This window comes from Anser cygnoides, chromosome 4, assembly GCF_040182565.1.
Source record: "Anser cygnoides isolate HZ-2024a breed goose chromosome 4, Taihu_goose_T2T_genome, whole genome shotgun sequence".
Taxonomy (NCBI): Eukaryota; Metazoa; Chordata; class Aves; order Anseriformes; family Anatidae; genus Anser; species Anser cygnoides.
The window spans coordinates 40970692-40991591 of NC_089876.1; the positions used below are offsets into that span (position 1 = coordinate 40970692).

The window sequence follows — 20900 nt, forward strand, 5'->3', positions numbered from 1 at the left end:
CATAGTTCTGATAATTTTAAAGGCTGGGTATGGCCCAATGCCACACAGGCCCACATTCTTTGTTATATATCGTTTTAAGATAGAGTAAATTAATAAACCGCAGAGCTCACTACTGTTACTGCTGTAGCTAAACTGCTTTTGACACATGAGCTAGCCTCATACATTGTAATAGTGTTGATTTACCCTATAAATGTTTCCAATGAAATATATGAGAGTTCAGATGTTTTCCCTTCCAGCCAGAAGCTTCTATTCTTCAGAGCCTGTCTCCTAGAGGTGTTTAAAAATAAAAGATGCTGCACTGCCAGTTGGGACTGGCCTTTAAGAAGCTACACCCCCAGCACAGACTGAATCCTGCCCTTTGCAAAGCTCTTTTCAGCTCTTCCAGAGACAAAAACTGAGCAGCTTTGACAGTGTAACTCCATTAAAAGAGCTTATTTGATCAGCCTGGTTTCATGCTTAAAATGCTTTTGGTCTCACTACCCCAACCATCTGCTCTCTTGTGACAGCAGCTCTGCCACCCTGCTGGGATCTGCCTTCACTGCTGGGTCAACAGCAGCTTCTCTACAGACAGAAGAGCCAGCCTTCTTGCAGAGGTCTGCCAGGGAAGCACAGGTCAGCAAGAGACACGAATTTCCCATAAATGCTGGGGCTACGCAGACTCCCAGCTCTGACACAGCTGCTCTGTGAAATTTGCCAGTCCCTTCCCTACCCAATGGCTCAGTTTCCACTGCTGTAAACTACGCTGGGAGAGACCGTTTGTCCCTGTGGAGCACACAGGGGAAGTATGGTGCAGGACTAAAACACCACCAAAGCGTGGTAAGGTCCCACCAGTATTTCTGATTTCACATTGCATTTCACTGTTCAGAGCCTCTCTTCTTGCTATTTGGCTTTAGGCAGCTGGAGAAAACGCATGCATTTACAACAGCAGAGATAAGCAACGCACACATAAAATACATGCAAGCGGCGGAAATACAAAATCAAATGACATTCCTTAAGAGCAAGCTGAGGAATCAGCCTCAGACAAGCTGCCAAAATGTCCTGACATAACTGGAGAAACCTCTTAGTTGATCCTGGCATTTATTTATACATTGGGGCTTACACACATCATAAAAGCTCTGGGCATCCAAGATACTACTGTATTTGCACAATCAGAAATAAACCCAGCCTAAAAGCCTTATTTTGTGTGTGATCCGATTTTCTGTTACTGAGTTTCACAGGGAGGAAGCATAACTCTATATCAAATTGTCTGTGGACCACATTTGACCAATGGCAATATAAATCTATAGGCAACTACAAACTCCCTGCTACCAGCAGAAATTGAACATGTTCTTAAGCATACCCTAGCTCAGCCGTAATGGCCATGTATTTTATAACGATTCTGCGGGTTTAATCCCTATCCTAGATTATATTCCTGCCTACCTTTAAATCAAACTTTGGTGGACTTCACATGCCCATTGCCATTTTGAAATTCACGTACTTTGAATGATGTCGGAAAGAAAACATGACTTCAGTGTCAGCTGGCCTTAAAATGCTTAGCTCTTATGGGTTTAACTTTTCAAACTGACCTTTCAAACTTTCCAATAGCCAGCCCTGTGTTAGTTTTCCACCATTCCCCTATATTGGCAGGGTGACGATGCTTTGAACATCCTGAGCCAGCCTCTAAAAGCCGAGAAACTGTCTTGTCAGAAGGCCAACCCCTTACTACAAGAACAGTAATTAAAGTGCATAAATCAGCACTTAAAGAGTTACAAAGCACCAACATTCAACTGCTGTTATTAAAGTATACCTACTGTTCCAATCTTTAGAAAGAACAATATACTGAATTAACACCCAACAAATTTTACCGTGACAATTTTTACAATGAAACAACTGATTTAAAGTTCTTTTTACTTTTGCCTTCAAAATTAACATATTTGACTAACGTCAAGGAAATACCCCACTGTAATGTCAGTTGGAGACAATGCAGACAGATAATCCTGGAATCACAAACACACAAAAAAACCAAAACAACCAAAACAAACACATTACACTGGTTTTGTTCTGGTGGACTCATGGGATCACAAAGGCTAACAACACTAAGATTCCTGTTAGTTAAAGCTAGCTGATTAAAAAAAAAAAAAATCCTTGAGAGAATCTCTCCTAATTTTAGTCCTAGGCATAAACTACAGGAAACGTACTCCAGACAATAAAACGAGGGGAGATTTTTCTTTCTCAGTTGTTTTACCCTTTGAACTACCCTGAGCGATTTCCTTCTGCGCAGTGACTGTTTGTAAGCGGCTGTCATGTCGCCCACAGGAGCCCAAGTTGTACATACTCGGCAAAACCGTAAATCAAGGGTAGGGACAGTACAAAGCTGCGCTCCCCCCGCCACGTCTCCTGCACCTGCTTCTTCAGAGCAGCACCACCGGTGATGGATGCAGACCTCGCTGCGCTAGACCCTGTACAAACAGGGAACAAAGTCTTCGCCCCCAAAGAGATTACAACTGAAGTCTAAGACTTAAAAGAACAGCTGAATCCACAGAGGCAGGCATGGCTGGTTTTGTTCTCTCTGTGCTTTCACGCAGGCAAGAGGCAGGCAGAGCCGCCTGACTGCATTTGAACTTTTTCATGAGAGAAAAATGGCTGTAATTTTGCACTCATTTTAAAAAGCCGGGCTATTTTATTTCCTTTGTTGCGGTGCCGAAAAGCACTGCAACTCCCCCACCTGTTGTTTTTCCTTATTGCTCACTCGAGCTCTGAGCTCTCTCCCCTCCACACACACCCTGCTCGCACGCGGAAGTCGCCGGGATCATGGCTGGTGACTTCACCTTGCTGGCTGCTGTCTCCCTCCTGTCTGCCTTCCAGCAATGTAAGATCTGCGGGGCTGCAGGGCTGGGGCTCGGGGAGGTTTGCGCCGATTCTGCAGTTCTGGATGTTATGTGATGACAAACTGGTTGTCGTGTAACTTTAATTTCTGGTGCCTCCTAAGTCGTTTCTCACTGGAGCATTGTTTGCCCTCTCTGTAGCCCGAGAGGGAGTTGGCTCAGTGGGACAGGTTACTTTTCCCCGTGGGAGAAACTAATTTATTTTCAATTCCATTTTGTTTGCTGACTCTTTTGAATCGTACTATTGTGAGAGCTCGCAACTAGCTGTAAAGTTACCCAACGGCCACATCGTGTCTTGGTTTCGATTCTTATGTAGGCAGCTATGCAACCCAAAACCTCAAAAACTGAGAGTAAATTTGTCAAATCAAGTACACCAGCGCTGGACTGAAAGCACTGTACTGTTTCCTGAAATAGCCAGACGCACGCTAAGTACCTGAAAGGGAAGAGGAAAGCAAACTTTTACACCAGGCAGCAAGAATAGAAGGTATTCTGCAGCACATCCTCCTCATTACAAATCTATTTGGATCTTAAAGAAATATTTTATCCCCTGCTGATGTACCTCTGAGAATCAAGGACCAGGAAAAGAAGTGGGCAAATCTGCAGCACTCTTTTTGATTTGCATCTCTCATGTAACTGTGGTAGCGTTTTTACTTCTTGTAATTATTTTCTTCTATATACATTGATTCATATAGTTGTGTTTACATCAAGAAACATGATGCTCTTTGAAGGCATTTGCAGTATACTAGGATGAGATTAGAGCAAGTTAAAAGTAATTGCTTCATCTTTTTTCCAAATATCTATAGCACTGCAACTTAACGGATGTGATGCAATTGTTTGTTCTGAAAGCCTCAGCTGCTGAAACACTTGTACCTAGCAGGAAAAAAAAAAAGCCTGAGAATGTGACCCTTCCAGGTTAAAAAAAAGCCCAACACAACAGAAAGCAAGTAGAAAGCACTTAAAATTTACATTCTTTTTCTGTCGTCAGATCAGCTGTAACACACTCTTGTGATCTGCACAAAACATTGCTATTTCTGGCTGGTGGCAATATTTACCATCAACTTCTGTGAAAGTTCAACTTGCCTGCCCTGACTTTTAGCACAGAAATGTTAAGAGTTAAAAGCAAAAACACACATTATGTGGAAACCTAGTGCCTTTTGAAAACACAATGAATTGTGCAGATACCAAAAAGGGGAAGGGAGGTAAAAATACACACTTCCTTGTGGTGTTTGGTCCATATTAGTTATTCTAGTTAAAATCACTGAAAAGTCAGGATAACCTGTATTTTAACTTACACATTGGGCAGTCCAACATCAAGCCCAGAGAGAAACCTTGGTAAGAACCTGATCTGTTAATCTGATTTAAATCACAGCGTGGTTTACTTTTAGCATGGATAAACCAACACAGATCAACTATTGTGAGTTCAGCTGAGCATTGTGAAGCTGGTAGTGTAAGCATGTGCTATAACCAGCTCGTGTAAGGGACGCAGTGCAGAGCGTGACCAATTGCTGTGAACAAAATACAACATACACAGCACTTAGTGCTCTGTTTGCTCTTCTGTTTATTCTGCTGAGCCTCTGGTCCCGAGCTAGAAAGTTGCTACAGGCAAGACAACCTCTCTGAAGCAGTGCTGCAAGTCAGGTTTCACTTAACCATCATCAGAGATACAGAAAGACAAGGTTTTGTGTCTCAGAATCGTGAGTTATTCAAAAATTTATTTATTTTTAAGTTGCAAATTAGCATGCGCTATCATATACTGTAATAGAAGAATCAGCCTCTCTACAGGCTTTTTAAACACAAAATACTTGAGCAATGTTCCTTGAAAGCCTGATTTATCCTGCATTTTTAGTGTAAGGATATTAACACAGTAACCATAAACGCCACCTGAAAATGAAAGCCAAGAAAAAAGAAAAGGCCAGCAAAGGCAAGTGGCGCATACTTTGTAACTACCGCAGTCACGTCATTTAGCCTGCTAGAATTGAACACGTCGATACAGGGGAAGAAAAAGGCTGGGGAAATCTTTACTTCCTCCTGCGGCAATGCTTTCTGGCGTGCTCACAACAGCACCTCCAGTGGGTGGGCAGCAGGGCTCTCCCATTGCTTTGTTATTTATTTCAGCCCTTGTTAAACCATCATCACAGAACTTACACTTGGAGCCACATCACTGCTTTCCATTCACCAGAATGGAACCGAAAGGCAAGTTGCATTCAGTTAACCAAAAATACAGCAATTATTTCTCTCCTCAGCTCTTTTTAAGTCCCTGGCTGGCACCTGTCCTGTTCTGCACATGGGGTTCACCTTTTCTTCTAAGGTGACAGGCATGACCCTGGTCCCCCACACGGTGCCACAGCTTGGTTTTCACTGGCAGGTGAGAACCCACTTGCCCCTCACTGAAGCAGGGTCCCTCCTCTCTGATCCCAGTGGAAAATGCTTCAGGAGCAGGTTTTACACCGGGTGGCCGCGCTGCCACAGCCTGGCCACAAACCCAGTGCCACACGTGGTTAACCAGAGCCTCCCACGTGCGATCTCTGCCCCTCAACGAGATGCTTGCTCAGCAGGCAACACCAAGGGCAACCCGCGGTACGGCTGAGGCCAGGGTTGCACCATGGCCTTGGGGATTTGCTTCGGTTAGTCGTGCTGAACAAACAAGAACGATTTGGCCCTTGCACTGCCTTAATCTCCTTGTTTTCCTCAGTAGGCTTAGTTCATCCAGCACCCTTTCAAGGCTTTTTTTCTCAGCTAATTTGGATGCAAGGAGTCGCCTTGGTTTGCCTTAGTTCCTCAGCAGAAAAAAAATGGTCCCAGACTGGTCGTAAGACTTGTAGGGCTCAGTGAGGCAAAAAACAAGGAATGCATTGCTGGGTACAAATGCCTTTGCTACAAAACACTAGGGCTCACCTACCACTTCTGGCTGATGAGCCAGGCAGCATTTGCCAGACAAAAAAAATTATAGTAATACTTTTGAAAGTGGCAGAAGCCAAAAAGCAACTTTAGTGTTTTCCAGGAAAACACTTCTAAAAGGAACTCCTGTGCTGCTATGAGCCTCGGTCTCCATGAAGCATGCTCCCCCACCTCCCCACTACCACTCTTCCCTCCTGAAAGTGCCGCAAGGTGGCACGTTGGGATGAATCACCAGGCACAGCAAAGAGCGTGGGTGGGAGCGGAGGAGGTCTCGCTGGATGCAAATACAATGAGAGGTCCTGTAGCGAGGTGCTCTGGAGGGAAAGGTTAAAAGTAATTACTTACATGTGGAGAAGACAGATGGAAAGCTTCATTTTTGGGACAAGGCTTTAGCCAGGAGGCAAAGACGTAAGATGTGCACGGGGCAGCACCGCTGATATCTCTAGCTGTGTTTTAATGCCACTGTTCTCTGAAGGGAAGACAGAAGGCATGCTCTAGGCTTGCCTGTTAGACAGTCTTTTTAGGGAACTCAGGTGGGTGTCTTGTTTCTGGATCCAAATAAAGTTAGGATAAAAGTAGAGCACGAGTTTCTTGCACAGGGTGGCTATGACATGGCTTGGAAAACAACTCCAGGTACCCAGAAAGCTTTAAAGTTAAACAGGTGAGCTCTTTCACTAGCTCTGAAATAGCAATTTTTCCCCTTCCTCATAAGTAAGTTACTCCTGAAGGCAAGAACAGAACTTCTGTAGGGGAAAAATAGTTTATCTATCATTGGTCTATTTCCATCAGATATAGCAGAAAGAACAAAAGAACAATGATTGCTATTAAAAAAATAAAACAGATGTGTTAGAAACTCAACTGAGCTGCCTTTAAAAAAAAAAAAAAGAGGAAATGTGCCATCCTTGAGCCTTTATTTTTGCTTACAGGTCATTTTGCTCGGCTGGTGGGAAAATCAAGAATGAAGCACAAGGTCATGCCCCCAGCTGTCACTGGAGCTCCAGAATTTGACAGAACATTTCGTGCACAGTAAGTCCTGACATCATAAAGATGATGGCAACGAATAACAATTCAGTCCAGAAGATAAGCAAAAACATTATCTTCAGATATTACCTTTTCCGTTGCATCCTTTGCTCAGAAAATGAAAAAATAATGAAGAGAACACTTTCCAAATGGTTCAGCTATTATCTTAATGATAACAGGGTACATTCAGCTCGTTTAAAACAGTCCATGTTCAAGTTCTGATGAAACTAGGCAATCGGATTATCCAAACCTAAGTAAAGGCTAGGAACTAATTGAGTGTAACTTAGAGAACTCAGATGTTCTGGATCTAGCAAGCCGTGCTGTGAGTTCTTGGCCTGTGGCTATCACCAAACACATGGAAGACATCAGCACAGAAAGCCTCCGCCTTCACAGCAGATAACTGTCAGACAGCCTGTTCAAAATGACAACATTTTCCTAAAAGGCTTCAGTTGGTGATTAGTTAATGACCATAGACAAATATATGTACCGTGGTGTTATTTCAAACAATTCCTTCTGATGCAACTGTAGTTGTACTGGGTAACAATAACAACAAGATGACACAGAATATATTAAATATTATATCAGATAACAGAACAACAGACACAGAAGGTTGCCTAATTCATTAAAAAGAAGCTCAGTCAGAACAACCAAGAAAAGATATCCCGGCAAAATACTGGCATGAAAACTGATGATGTTGACAAATAAAAATGCTATATAACCATAAGATCCGTCACGTGCTGCCTACGCCTGGTAGCACTTCATAAAGGCATTGGCCTCAGCAGAGCAATCCGCGCTGCCCACACACAGCTCCATGCTTCCTCTCACAGTCCCGGGAACGCTGACCCACAAAAGCTGCATGCAGAACGTGGAGGTAAGCAATTAACATTGCATCCACGTGCTTGAAATCCTGCCTGCCCTTGCTGCACAGGCACTTGAGTTAGGACACCTGGTAAGCATTTCCATATAGCCAGGATACAGATCCTTGCTTAGGTTTAAATATACAGAAAATATTTGAAATAGTTTATATTTGTATTGAGATTACAAAGAAGGGAATTTTGAAGAGTGCCTAATTCCGGCTTGACTGTGCTCCCCCTAAATTCAATAGCATTAACTTTATTGAGAAGAAAATCATATCAAAGCTGATTCCCCGTGAAAAATCCCACCCATAGTTCTTTTCCAGAGTAATGTTTTTTCAAATTTATTCTGCAGACAAAACTGTGTGGAGTTTTATCCAGCATTCCTGACCGTCCTCTGGATCACCGGGTGTTTTTTTAACCAAGGTAAACAGTTCTTGTTTTTCTCTTGGACTGAGAAGTTTTACCTAAGTTTCTAAAATTAGCTTTATCAGGAGGTACATTACTTGTAGACATCTTTTTGCCTTCCTTTCACTTCTTACCTTACTCTAGGCTTCCTGAAGGAATGCTCAGTGCACTGAAATCCCCAATTAGTCATGCCTTTTCACACAGCCCTACCAGCTTTTACTGTTCTCTGCAAACCAAGGAGCCATGGCACATGGCATATTTTTCATTCACAGAAAATCCACTGAAGATTTTCTGGGTGAATCATTCAGACAAGCAGCTCCCAGATGTTTCCCACTAACGCTTATTTGCGCATTATGGGACAATCCTCACAGGACATCAAGCACAGCTATCAGCCCTTGGGAGGACGCAGCCTGAGAAGGCTCAGGTCAGAGCACTCAGCCCTGTGGCTGGACCCCTGACTGAAGGAGATGGAGCTCGAGCCAGCGAATGGGTGGGATTTTACATCCCAGATGAGCAACACCACCGCTGGGCTGTGACTTGTTCGTTTGTCCTGTGACTTAGCACTGAAGCACAGTCATAACAGCAGCATCACCAGCCATCATAGTTACTGTACTTCTGCTATGCAAGGAGACTCATGAAAACCTATTTTGCTTTCTCAAGCACCTAAGCAGGCTAGCATTTTTGTCCAAGTGTTCTTAAGTCTTGTTTTGCTGCAGTGGCAATGGGAATGTGGCTATATGGGATTCCCACTGTAAATCCAGAGAAGCTCCACTTAGGTCAACAAATTGGATGGGAGATGGTACACGTGCTCCTAGAAAGACACTTGAATTAGGGAAGACACACGTTGCCGTATGTAAGAAGAGGACTGCATTAATCGCCCTTTTAAGCAATTTTTTCAGCTGAGCATCTCCCATAGGTACACTAAGAGGAGCTAATCCAGAACAGAGTAACAGCTGTCCTCTGTAACACTTAGGCAGTTTGAAAGGACATAAGCAGCTTCACCAGCACTGCTTAGTCCTGGATAATACAAGTGACCCGCACACCCCGCTCCATCTATCAAACGGAGGTAACTTTATACTTTTCCCACAGGGAGGTCAGAAAGCTAACATTCACTACAGCTTTCTCTCATGTCCTTGGATAAAAGCTGCTATATAAATGCAAAGCAGGTTATTAACAACATAAATAAGAAACTCTTTCCAAAACAAATACCCCCCTTAAACATGAACTGCCATAACAATGCAAAATGACAGCTGGGTCAAGCCACAGTGCTCCAACCCACTGTTCTGCCCCTGGGATAGCCACTGAGCTGGGCTGGGGATAAGATTCCTGTCAGGTCTTGAGAGCTCTTTTTAGGGAATGCTGTTAGATTTTTTGGACAGGCCTGCAGCCCACCCCTACAAGCAACCCCATAACAAAAGCCTCCCGCAGTGAATGTTTAATACTCGTATCTCCTTCAAATGATTTTCCTCAGTGTAATTTCCTAGGGTATGAAAAGCTATGAAAAGTCCCCAGAGACATGCAACTAGAAAACATAAGCAAAGCAACTGTCTGTGATCCTCATTTTCTTTCCCATTAATCTTTTCTTTCGTAGAAATAGCTGCAATTCTGGGTCTGTTGTACGTGTTTGCCCGCTACAAGTACTTCCACGGTTACGTGCAGTCTGTGAAAGGAAGGTAAGGAGTTACTCTCTGAATGCAGGTTAAAAGCTCCGGGCTGTGGTCTGAAGCTGGGCGGAGAGCCAAGGACTGGCAGAGAAAAGTGACTGTAATTGAATGCAACACGTGTAAAGTGCCAGCAAGAGGTCTGAAGCACAAACCCTCGGGGAAGCAGGCTGGCTGTTACAGAGGGAGCCTAGGTTAAGAGGTGCATGTGCTACAGGTCACAAGGGGGGAAAGGTTTGATGCTCACCTTGTGGGCGCCTGCTTTGTACTGAGCGTACTGGCAGCTGGGCTCAGAGAAGGCTGAAGACAGAAGCAGTTTTGCAGCTCAGGACGGATGTGGGATGGGAGACTGCTTGGGCAAGGCATACACAGTAGCAGCCTGTCTGCTGTTTTCATTTCTCCTCAAGCTGTCACATTAAGACCTTTACTCTAGCCACACAAATGCACTGAAAGAAGCAAACATCTGTCCTTGTAGGCTGATGAACTTTCACCAAACAGATAAGAGACACAGCTCCAGATAAGCATAAGTTAATGAATGTAAGTGTACAGCATCTGGTACCACGAATCCTGCTACAACAAACGCACACTGGCAGAACACCCCTCCAGTGCACAAGTACATGTACAAACACACAGTTTATTTCTTGTCTCACTGAAGCCACTGTACTGCCTTAGGTGTTCTGACCTAAGGCTCCTCCTACCACACGTATAGCAATCATAAAGACAGGCTAGCACAATACACGCTTGTCATAAAATTAAGAGTCTTGGGATCTATACTTCTAGGACACAAAATAATCAGACTATAAACAGCACTTTTTTTTTTTTTTTTGGTAGTGAGTAGTCCTGCAGCAGCAAAGGCTGGGCTCTGGGGCTATTTTCCATAGTTTGTATACAAATGTTGTCATTCTCTTCACTGCAATCTCCACCAATCCCCTATTCTCTTTTGAGGAGCTGTTGCTTAAGAGAATGAAGAGGCTGTTTTCCAGATCCTCTCTCCTTTTTTTCCTTAAATATAGAGGTAACTGTATCTCCCAGTAAGAGATGCAGTGAGCACCAACCAGAAGGCTAGCAACTATTTAGCAAGTCTGGGGAGCAGAGCCCTCAACATAAGTGAAAGAAAGAGATCATAAGGGATTAAATAAACCAAGAAGTTAAGAAGTCCTTTGTTTAAAAAACCTTTAAGAAATCTGTCCTATGATTTATTTCATCGCTCTCGGGCCTAAAGATTCAGCCTGACAAGAAAGCCTAAGAACAGTGGTTGGCTTCTTTATTAGACAGACCTTTACGCTTTTGTGAAACCCTACTGCCTTTGCATTGGACAGAGGGTGCTGAAAGTCAGCGTGGCAGCCACGGGAAATGGCTTTGCTTGTGCTAACCCTCAGTAGGTGTTTCTGCTAGCAATGGGTCCGCACCAGTCAGGCATGCAGGGCCGTGTCCCAGCACATGCAACGTGCCTCCAGCAGGCATTGTAGCACAAAGGTAATTAGCCTGCACACCAATTTTCAACTGCAATCGCTAACTACAGGCGTGGCAGTTAAAGACAAACCCGCCCACCTGGCCTGTGCTCAAAGAGCTGGTTACGACACATGTAAGTGCACTGGGCTACGTGAATTGCAGTTCAGTTTTGCCAAGGCTAGGTTTCTAAGCACACAAGAGCTAGGTGTACCTCCTACTTGGTTTCTGTGCTGGAGAGCCTTCACAAGCGAGCTGCATCCCTTTCCTTCCCTCCAGCTGGCTCTGACAGATGACAGGAAGGTTAAGCTCAATACTTTTTTCATGCTCTTCTGACACTGAGAAAGTCTCATACTTCACCATTTTCTCACTCGTATTTAGACATTGCGTGTACAGAAAAGCTACATATGTCAAGTCTTTAGGCACCAGTGAGGTTCTGCAGGTATGGGTATAGTGAGCTGTAAGCAGAAGGCTGACGAGTTCCTCTGACCTCCCTCCAACACTTATGTGATGGGATTGTCAGGATAGACCTTTCCTTGCCTGCAGAGGTCAACCCAGCAGCAACTCCCAGAATACGCCTACTTGACCAGAGGCTACACCGAGGCAGCTAAAACCAAGCCCAGAAGAGTGTGCAGAGGAAGGTTCCTGTTGCCATGTGCCTGTCAAGACCTCTGTGTTTCAGGGCTGAGGTGTTCCCCCAGACTACTCTGGGGTAATTTTACATTTCAGAGTCACAGAATGGTTTGGGTTGGAAGGGGCCCTAAAGACCACCCCGTTCCAACCCCCTGCCATGGGCAGGGACACCTCCCACCAGACCAGGTTGCTCAATGCCCCATCCAGCCTGGCCTCAAACACTTCCAAGGATGGGGCATCCACAGCTTCTCTGAGAAATCTGCTCCAGTACCTCACCACCCTCACAGTAAAGAATTTATTCCTTATATCTAACCTAAATCCACGATCATTCAGTTTAAAACCCTTACATACACCTTGTCCTATCATTACAACCCCTTTTAAGAGTCCCATCTTGTAATACCCCTTGAAGTATCAGAAGGCCACAGAAAGGTCTCCCCAGAACCTTCTCTTCTCCAGGCTGAACAACCCCAACTCCCTCAGCCTGTCTTTGTAGGAGAGGTGCTCCAGCCCCCTGATCACCTTTGTGGCCCTAATCTGGACCTGCTGTAACAGGTCCGCATCTTTCTTGTGCTGGGGGTCCCAGACCTGGATGCAGTACTCCAGGTGGGATGAGAGGCTGTGTCAAGAGTGGAATAGAGGAGTGGAATCACCTCCCTCAAACTGCTGGCCAAGCTTCTTTTGATGAAGCTATTTTGGTACAGATAAAGTAATTTGACCCCCAACCCCAATGAGTGTCCTAATAGCCAAGTTACAGGATCACGCTCTTCCTTCCCAGTTCAAAAATCCATCTTCAAGACAGAGTGATAACCAGACCAGACCTCCCAGCTCAGTGGAGGTTACCTGACCAACAGGTGCTGACACAAGAGACACGCACACCTCTCCTTCAGGCCTAACATCTTCCCTCCCATGCTCCTAAATGTGAAGTTGCAGTGAGGTGCTCATGTTTGCTTGTGGATCTACCTGCAGGTGTTCACAGTGTGCGATGAGGTAGCTGTCATGGGTCAAGATCCCAACTTCACATGAATATGTAGAAACACTAGGGAAGCATTACCCCATAGAAAGGAAGAGTTTCCCCATAGAAAGGATATTAGGAATCACTCCCCATCTAGCAAAAGTCATGTGTGGAAAAGGTTTATTACCAAAACAGTTGCTTGGACAAAACTTGCATGGACAAGCAGCAAGTTTCACCGTAAACACATCACGTACAGTTTGTAACAGTATTTTTCTACTTTCTACTTCCAGGTTAACAGGTTTTTATTTGAATTTGATAGTTCTGGCTTGCTTGGGAATCCTGGGTGCAGTTGGGATTGTCAACAGCTTTCTGGATGAATACCTGCACTTCAGAATCATGAAGAAATTAAGTAAATTGATCTGAAGACTTAAAAAAAAAAAAAAAAGATGACAAGTAAATAATGCAGATGGTTTCCCTGGACACAAAGAAGAAAAGTTGCATGTGAATAAAGTATCACAACTCTGTACCAGCATCCCATTGCAGTGTAAAATGTATGCTTTTCCTGAGCTGTTTATGCTTGCTTTCTTTTTGTGCTGTTGAAAAAGAGTCAAAGAGAGAATGGCATGTCACATCTGCATTTTCAATTAAATATTCTGTTTTCCCATACACTATTGTAAACCCTAAACAAATTACATAGGGAATTTATGGTTTTAGTTCTAAGTAATTTAGTTCCAACTGGCACTGCAAGCAACAGCCCATCTTACCCAGCATCCTTCGGCCTTCTCAATGCCTCCAGTGTAGTCCTCCTTCACTCCTCTTCATTTTTACCAGTGGTGACGTCTGTTCTGCACAAATGTAAGAAAACGATTTGATGCACCATGCTGCTGCACGGTCCCCGTTTTGCAAGTATATCCAATCCCACTGCAGGAGGCTGTTTAAGCATATACTGAAACAGTGCTTTCTTCAGTAAGACATTGAAAGCTGCACTTGACCCTACACTTCTGTGAAGGCCTTTTGATTTTATACACACATTTACAGTTCAGCACATGCTCAAACACTGTTCTTGCAGAAGTGGGGCCCTCCTGTAGGCAGATCCCAGCTCTCACTACAAAGCCTCTCAAGACGGGCTATCCCCACAATGTGCCACTTGCAGGAGGGAGACCCAGCCCAGACAAAGAGAAGGCACAGATGCTCAGCTAACAATTGGGTCTCCTTCATTGTCTCCCAGGAAGGCACAGATGGCTGGGGTGTGGGAAAGATTAGACAAATGTCCCAGCATGGCCAAAGCCCTAGGAAACAAAGTGACAATGAAAAGCAAACTGACTATGAAAACAGTTTTCTGCTAAGAGAGGGGGGGAAGTCATGGCTTAGCACCAAGGGCTTAAAGTATGCCGATGGCAAATTTAAACTGCGTAGAAAAACAGAGATGCAAAGACCATAACTGACTATCTTGGTAGCTCCTGATAACCCAAACTACACAGGGAATGTTGAATATACTCATGCCAGCTACAACCAGCAAGCAGAATCCTTCCCTGTTATGCCTCTGAATACAGAATTTGACCAAAAATGCCAAACATTTTTATAGTTCTGTTCAGCCAGGTCTATATGGAGAACCCACAGTCTTTTTCTAAATGTCTGCTAGCGTTGATAACCTGAGCACAAAATAATTGAGTGCTGGATCAGGTTCCTAATAAACTTTCACATGAAAAAAGCAGACACATTGCATGTGCAGAAGCTAGCACTTCACAGTCACTCTAACATGATTAAGGGGCATAATTTAGTACCTGTGTGCGGTAAAGGCTGAAGTAGCATTAGAAACAATAAATGAAACAAGTACGTAGGTGTAAGACTGGGGGCCAATAATGGGTGTTAAGGGGAGAACAGATCACGGCGGTGAACTGACTAGAGCTGACAAAGCTGCAGAAGAGGCAGCTCTTTGGCACTTGGTTGCGGGGAAAAAGCAAAACAGGACCAGGTTTAACAACCACAGTGATCACTGGGAATTCTTCCACTAACTGTCCTCCCACGGGTGGAAAGGCAGCAAACCCACCTGCCAGTGAGGCCTTCAGACAGTCACAGGCAGCAGGAAGCACTGCCACCTTAAGGAAAACCAAGACAAAGCTCTAAGTCACGTAACAGGCCTGAAACACGCATTATAGGAGGCCCAAAGGTTGCTGATAGTTTCAGAAGCAAAGGCATTTGAGCACTATTCCATCCTAAACTTACCTGTTATAACGGCCTGTCATGTTTGTAGATAGCTTCCCAAAACCCATCTATGCCATGGAAAAGAATAAGCTGTTGTCACACAGAGACAATTTCACATGCCAAAAACCATGGGGGTGAGGCCACAAGGAATCATCCAGCAGCACAAAGCTAGAGTGCAACAGGATCAACAGGAACCTCAACTGTTAGGAGATGCATTTAAAACAGCAAAGGACTGACAGGAAGGAGAAAATGAGAACCTCACCTCGAAGTTTGTATGTGGAGCCGAGCCATAGAGACTGCCCAAACCAGCCCGTTTTCTGCGAGCTGCGTGTAGAGGCCCAGCACCTCATCTGCCATTACTCTCCAGTGGGGTGGAAACATGGAGATACTGGTGTTGAGTCTTGAAACCCACCTGGGTTTACCTTGAACACCTCACCTCACCTTTCCAGATCACAGCCACAGGATTCTATACCCTGAGTCCTCCCCAAAAGCGCTTCCTTACCACATGGCATGGGCTGAGCAAAGACAGGAACCTGACAAGGTTTCTGAGGAAACTAGAGGGTACCCTCATAGCAATTGCCCAAGTATAAGCCTTGCCTCACCCCACCCATTGGCTTTTATAGCATACTTTGCTCTTAGAAAGAGGTAAAATACCTCAAAGAAATGGCACACACCTGGCTGTGTAATTAACCACCCGGCAGCTAAATGCAGTCACCTGTGGCTGCTGCCTCCAGCATGCCCGGTGGGGGCCCACCAACCTTCGGGGACATAGGGGTGCCACTGAGGTGCCACAGCTCCGCTGCTGGCACAGCCTTTGGGGGCCTCTTCCCTTCTCCCCAAGGCAGCCTGCAGGACCACCAGGGCCGAGATAATCCCACAAACCAGCCTTATATAAGACTCAGATAACCATCTTTTATTTGTTTGTTGTTGGGTTTTTTTTTTCCTTTTTCTTTTTTCTTTAAAAGTGGTATGTTAACATCAGGTTTTTTTCTACATTTTCAGAGCTCTGTACAGGTCTTAAAAGGAAATAAGCAATGCTTAATGTACAAAGTAAAAACAGAAAACTAGAAAAATCTGAATAAAATGGAGCAAGTTGCCATCAGGGATACAGTACAAATTAGTAATTAGACGTCATCTGAAGTGCAATACCACTGCAGTAAGGATGAGTTAAGGAATGAAATAAAAATACTCTATTTTAAACAAACAGTATATATATATATTTTTATATGTATATATTTTACAGATAGTAGACCCAGTGATATCTGTAGAATTGTAAAAACATATTTACAAATAACTTTTTTTTAACATTACATATACATCAGCACCATAGTAAGAAAAAAAAAAAAAGAAACAAAACCCCAAATCTATTAAAATCTACCTCTCTAGTACTTGGTCCCAGTACGGAGTATTTGGAGGAAGCTTTACAACAACAGAGGCTCGGCATTCACCAGCGTTCATTCATCAAAGCCCGCATCTTCCTAACGCATGTGAATGCCCGGCCGGGGCTGTGGGGTGGTGGTTGTGCGTCTCCAAACCCCTGGCCCCGGGGCAATTCGCTGTGTGCCCGCTTCACTGCTTGCTGCCTCTTCCTTCAGGCTAGTCCTGCTAAGAGCCGCTTGCCCACGAGGTGGTTGTGGACTGCAAACTGTGGCTGGTGCTCTCCTTCACTGCGTTAGGGCCCGGCCCGGCTCTGGCTGAAGCAGCAGGCAGGCAAAGCCCTGTCATCTTCAGCAGGAACTGGAATGGGGCCTTGTGTTGTCTTCTAAAAAGAGGTTAGCTAAAAGAATGCTAACTAAAGCATTATTTTGAAAAAATGAGTGGTCAAGGCAAGCTGAACTGACAGCTCACCTTGGCCAGCTAGTCCAAGTTAAAAACACAGCTTGTCCTGTCTACAGTACAGCATTTAAACCCGTGCCTGGGTAGGCCCAGCGAGGGATCGCAGCACAGCAGGGAACGTATCTGGGTGCTGGGGTGGCCCCAGGCCCGCCTGGCCCCATCCTCCAAGCGATACACAGCAATACCCTGCAGGGGAAGGGAGGACCCAGAGGTGCCAGGTACCAAGCCCCTCGCTCCCGCGGCCTTGGCATGTGTATGCTGGAGATATTCTCACCACAGAGCACATAATATGCTCTTGGAGGCCAGCATCAGTTCCCAAACATTTTGGACTGCGGATTGCTATTACGATTTTTTATGCACCCCTACATATCCTGGTGGCCAGCTCTCAGCTGAAAAGGTGGCAGGTTTCTGAGGACAGCTTGCCTTGCCCTCGGACCGCAGCTTGGGAACCGCTGCCTTAGGCATTCAAAATGGCTGACATCTCAGTGAGACTATCACCGCTTCGCCGCAGTGCTGCTCAGCACCGATCCACACAGTGGAGATAGACAGTGGAGACAGTGATACACCTCTGTTACTTAAAAGCATATTTGGGCAGACCTGATGTTTTTGATACCTAAATCAACTATTTTACCCATTCATGAATGCTCTTTGCTGTAGTCCTTCCTTAGTTCCCATTTTTCAAATACCGCATTGAATTTTATTCCAGCAAACCAGGGAGATTAGGCCAAACGCCTGCTTAAAACAGAAGACCAGGTAGCACATAATGTCAAATCAAGAGCCCAGACACCCCATGGTAACACTACCTGCCAATCTTGCACTTTTCAAGAGGAGAGAAGAAACTCATTTCTGCCTGCCAGACCATCCCTGTACGTTCCCTCCTTCCTGTCTTCTCCTCTCCTTCCTGCCCCTTTGTGGTGTTTGTCGCTCACCTGAAAAGGAGCGCAGTGAGCTTACCTTCTTTTACACTGAAGGACAGGAGGGGAATATATGAAAACATACGGGAGAGGGAGGAGAGAGACAGGGACCTGCTTAAGACCTTCGCTGGTACCTTGTAGCCCTTTAACACCACTCTCGGCTGCTGTTCTGCTCTCCCAAGCAGCAGATACAGATACAGCAGATACAGCAGAGCAAAGTACTCTGACAGGGACGTGCTACTGCAAGTCCTGCAGGGACTAAATAGCTCGTTACGTTAACCCACCCATCGAAGCCGTCTCCAGCCTGTAATCAAACTGTCCTCACTGTACTGCCAAGTTTATGTTCTGCTACACTTTTATTGGATTTTTATCACTCTGCAGTGAAAATGGTGACCTCTCTGTGACTGTTTTGGTCTGTCACCTGTGTGCTGCGTGTCCTCTCTGACAGCCCAGAGCCTGTCCGTGGCTCTCTGAGGCCTGTTATACCCAGGGCTAAGCCCGTTTCCGACCAGGGCCTGCGCAATCGCCTGTGGGCTTCTTTAGGCTTTGCTCCTGGCCGTTTTCAACTGCTACTCTGAAAGTTGCGGCCTTTACAGCTACATGAGGTGGGAGATATTGGGACCACCCCACACCATTGTGCAATGAAGCCTCACTTCCGTCGGGAAAGACCAAATTTTCCCAACCCGAGGCATCAGCTGGCTTTTCCAGTTTCCCCATCCTGCCCCACACCCGTGCAGCGGGTGCTGCCGTGCAATGGAGATTGCTCGTGGAAGTCTTGTGATACCGATGTTTTCATCGTCACCCGAATCTTCCAAAGTTGGCTACAGATCAGCTCGGTTTGCACGATTAAAAACAAAAGAAAACAAACAAAATAACCCCAAGCCAAACCAATTCAAACAAAAAAACCAACAATCCAAGGATGGGGAGCACATCCGACTCTCTGTGTTTTTTTTCAAACGTAACAACCAAAGCTCCAGACTATACAAGCCCACTCACTGGGGGTTCCCAAACAACTCATCAAGTTCTTGTATCCACTCATCCCCCGGTCCACTCTTAATGATGGAGTCCACAAGGTCTGCACCCTCTGCTAAACTGGAGAATGACCCCCCCGCTCCTTCATTACTGTAATTGTAAGATATGTCCTGAGTGGGATTCCTCTCGTAGGCCTGGCCTTGGCCGCTCTGAGCAAAGTTACCACCTGGCAATTGCTGCGTCGGAGGCTGACTAAAACCAGACATTGTGGGGACCCCTTGGCTTATTGCAGGCATTACCATCGGCCTGGCCTGGCCAGCTCCTTGTTGCCCTGGTAGTGGTTGCAGCAGCTGTCTCCCCATTGCTGGGTTCAGGGCTCTCACTGTTCCACTCGTGTCCACAACTGTCTGGTTAAGTCCCTGCGGGAAATGCTGCTTGGACAGCCTTGGCTGCCCAGGCTGCATTGGGTATGTTGTGCCATTATTGAAAGGCCCGATTTCGCTGCTAGTCCTTCCAGGTATGCCTTGCAAGCCTCGCTGCTGCCAGTTTTGTGTTCCTTGTGGGACAGTCCCCATCAGGTTTTGAAGTCGTGGTGCCTGTGGCCTGGGTAAGACCTGGCCCACCGGTCCTTTCATCTGCTGCTGATGCTGGGGAAGAGCAGAGTTTACCAGCATGTTCTGACCAAAATTGCTGACCATTCCCACCGCTTGTCCAGAGGCAGGCTGCCTTGTTCCCTGGCCTGCGTTATGTGCCATGTTCATGCCACTTTGGTTTGGGTGCTGCAACATTTGGCTCATCCCTGTGCTCATACTGTACATTCCTGGCTGGCTGGAAGAGGCGTTGCTGTAAGGAGCCATGCTCATGTCTGACTGGCCTGCTGTGGTGGGCAGTGTGCTCGGGTTCTGGGAAGGACCCATCGCCATCATGCTCGCATTCTGGGCCATCATTCGGGACGTCCTCATGCTCTGGAGTGCTGCTTGGTTTCTCACAGCTGCTATATCCTGGGAAGAACCTACACCAAAAAGGGAGGAAGGTAAGTAAAACCCACAGTCCTGTAAATCTGACACGAATCAACATGCCTTTGCATAACAGAGAATCTGTAGGAGCCTCCTGCATCACAGTAGCATTTCAGGTTGCTGTGCTTTTGGAGCGAATATTGTTTCATGTGAAGGTTAGGAGAGAACTAGGTTAACTGTCCTTGGGAGACATACTTGCCGCCTAATGTTAGCTGCATTTTGGAGATTACGTGTTCTCTGCATCAGTGTCGCTGCAGCCTCAGTGCTGACCTACCAAGTCCCTTCTCCTTGGAAGTGAGAGGCAACACAGCTTGAGTGCTTCCCTATGATGGTGTCATGTATTCAGTGTGTTAAGTGGGATGCTGCTCAGCAGAGAGTACTGTCGATACGGACCGGCAGCCTAATTCCCCGTAAGGCTGGCAAGGTCAAAAAGCCAATGATTTACTCACTGAGTAATTCTCAGTTATGACTGTTTTGGGATTCGTACCCAAAGGGGTTCATGGCTTTGAATTCTAGAAGAATCAAGGCAACGTGATTCCATATGTGATACGTGACTACAGCCATGGTTGCTCCCCTGATAATAAGCTGCTCAGGTACCTAAACTATACAGACACTGGTGCTGAAGGGGTAAAATAGGCCTGTCTTTCTGCTACTTTACTGTGACCAAAAATTTATTTTTTTTTGGATTGACCTAGGCGTAGAAATTCCCTTTCAAAAGTAAATATGAGTCTTTCCTTTTTCATGGTGTTTTTCTTTTCCTCAGGGTGAGTGACAACACGCACACTCCTCTGTGCAAAAATTAGTCCCTAAGACTTTCGAAAGTTGCATGCACGCTGTCATTTGGTAGCACTCAGTCTTCTTCAGATAAACCTAAATCAGCTTCTACTGAGCAAATGCGAAAACTTCCATTGGCCTTCAATGGAAGCAGAACAGCTGAACTTCAGTTAACTGTTTGAAGCTCTCTTTTAAATATATCCATTGTCTTTCAGAAGTAAGCCTTGAAAATGGAAATGTCAGACTCAGAAGGCCAATCAATTTTTTAATAGCTCAGGAGGCATAAATGAATGGATTTTCTATATCACTGTTACTGATTAAATCTATGGAAAGAAGAAAAATTGTTTTTTGTGGACATTTAAAGCAGGGAAAGTATATTAGTGAATCGATATTATAAGCACATTTTAGTCCACCTTCAGCCAGTGATGGGAAACCAGAAAATCC

The 20900-nt window shown here is 45.3% G+C and overlaps 2 protein-coding genes across 7 annotated transcripts in view; one reads left to right on the top strand and one right to left on the bottom strand.

Annotated features, from left to right (window-relative positions):
* The first annotated feature begins 2711 nt into the window (after positions 1-2711).
* MGST2 (microsomal glutathione S-transferase 2) lies at positions 2712-13305 on the top strand. Its single transcript, XM_013189180.3, has 5 exons — positions 2712-2848; positions 6689-6788; positions 7992-8062; positions 9636-9717; positions 13030-13305. The coding sequence occupies exons 1-5, from the start codon at positions 2791-2793 to the stop codon at positions 13160-13162; spliced, it is 444 nt and encodes a 147-aa protein (XP_013044634.2). The 5' UTR covers positions 2712-2790; the 3' UTR covers positions 13163-13305.
* A 2498-nt stretch (positions 13306-15803) lies between these two features.
* The window catches only part of MAML3 (mastermind like transcriptional coactivator 3), a 221452-nt gene continuing 216355 nt past the window's right edge, over positions 15804-20900 (bottom strand). For 3 of the 6 annotated variants that reach the window (XM_048074966.2, XM_048074965.2, XM_048074968.2), the window contains exon 5: positions 15804-19678. In XM_048074966.2, the coding sequence (XP_047930923.2) occupies positions 18687-19678 (992 nt within the window). In that variant the 3' untranslated portion in view covers positions 15804-18686. The remainder of the gene's footprint in view (positions 19679-20900) is intronic. The other 3 variants (XM_048074969.2, XM_066996678.1, XM_048074970.2) reach the window with 1 other exon arrangement.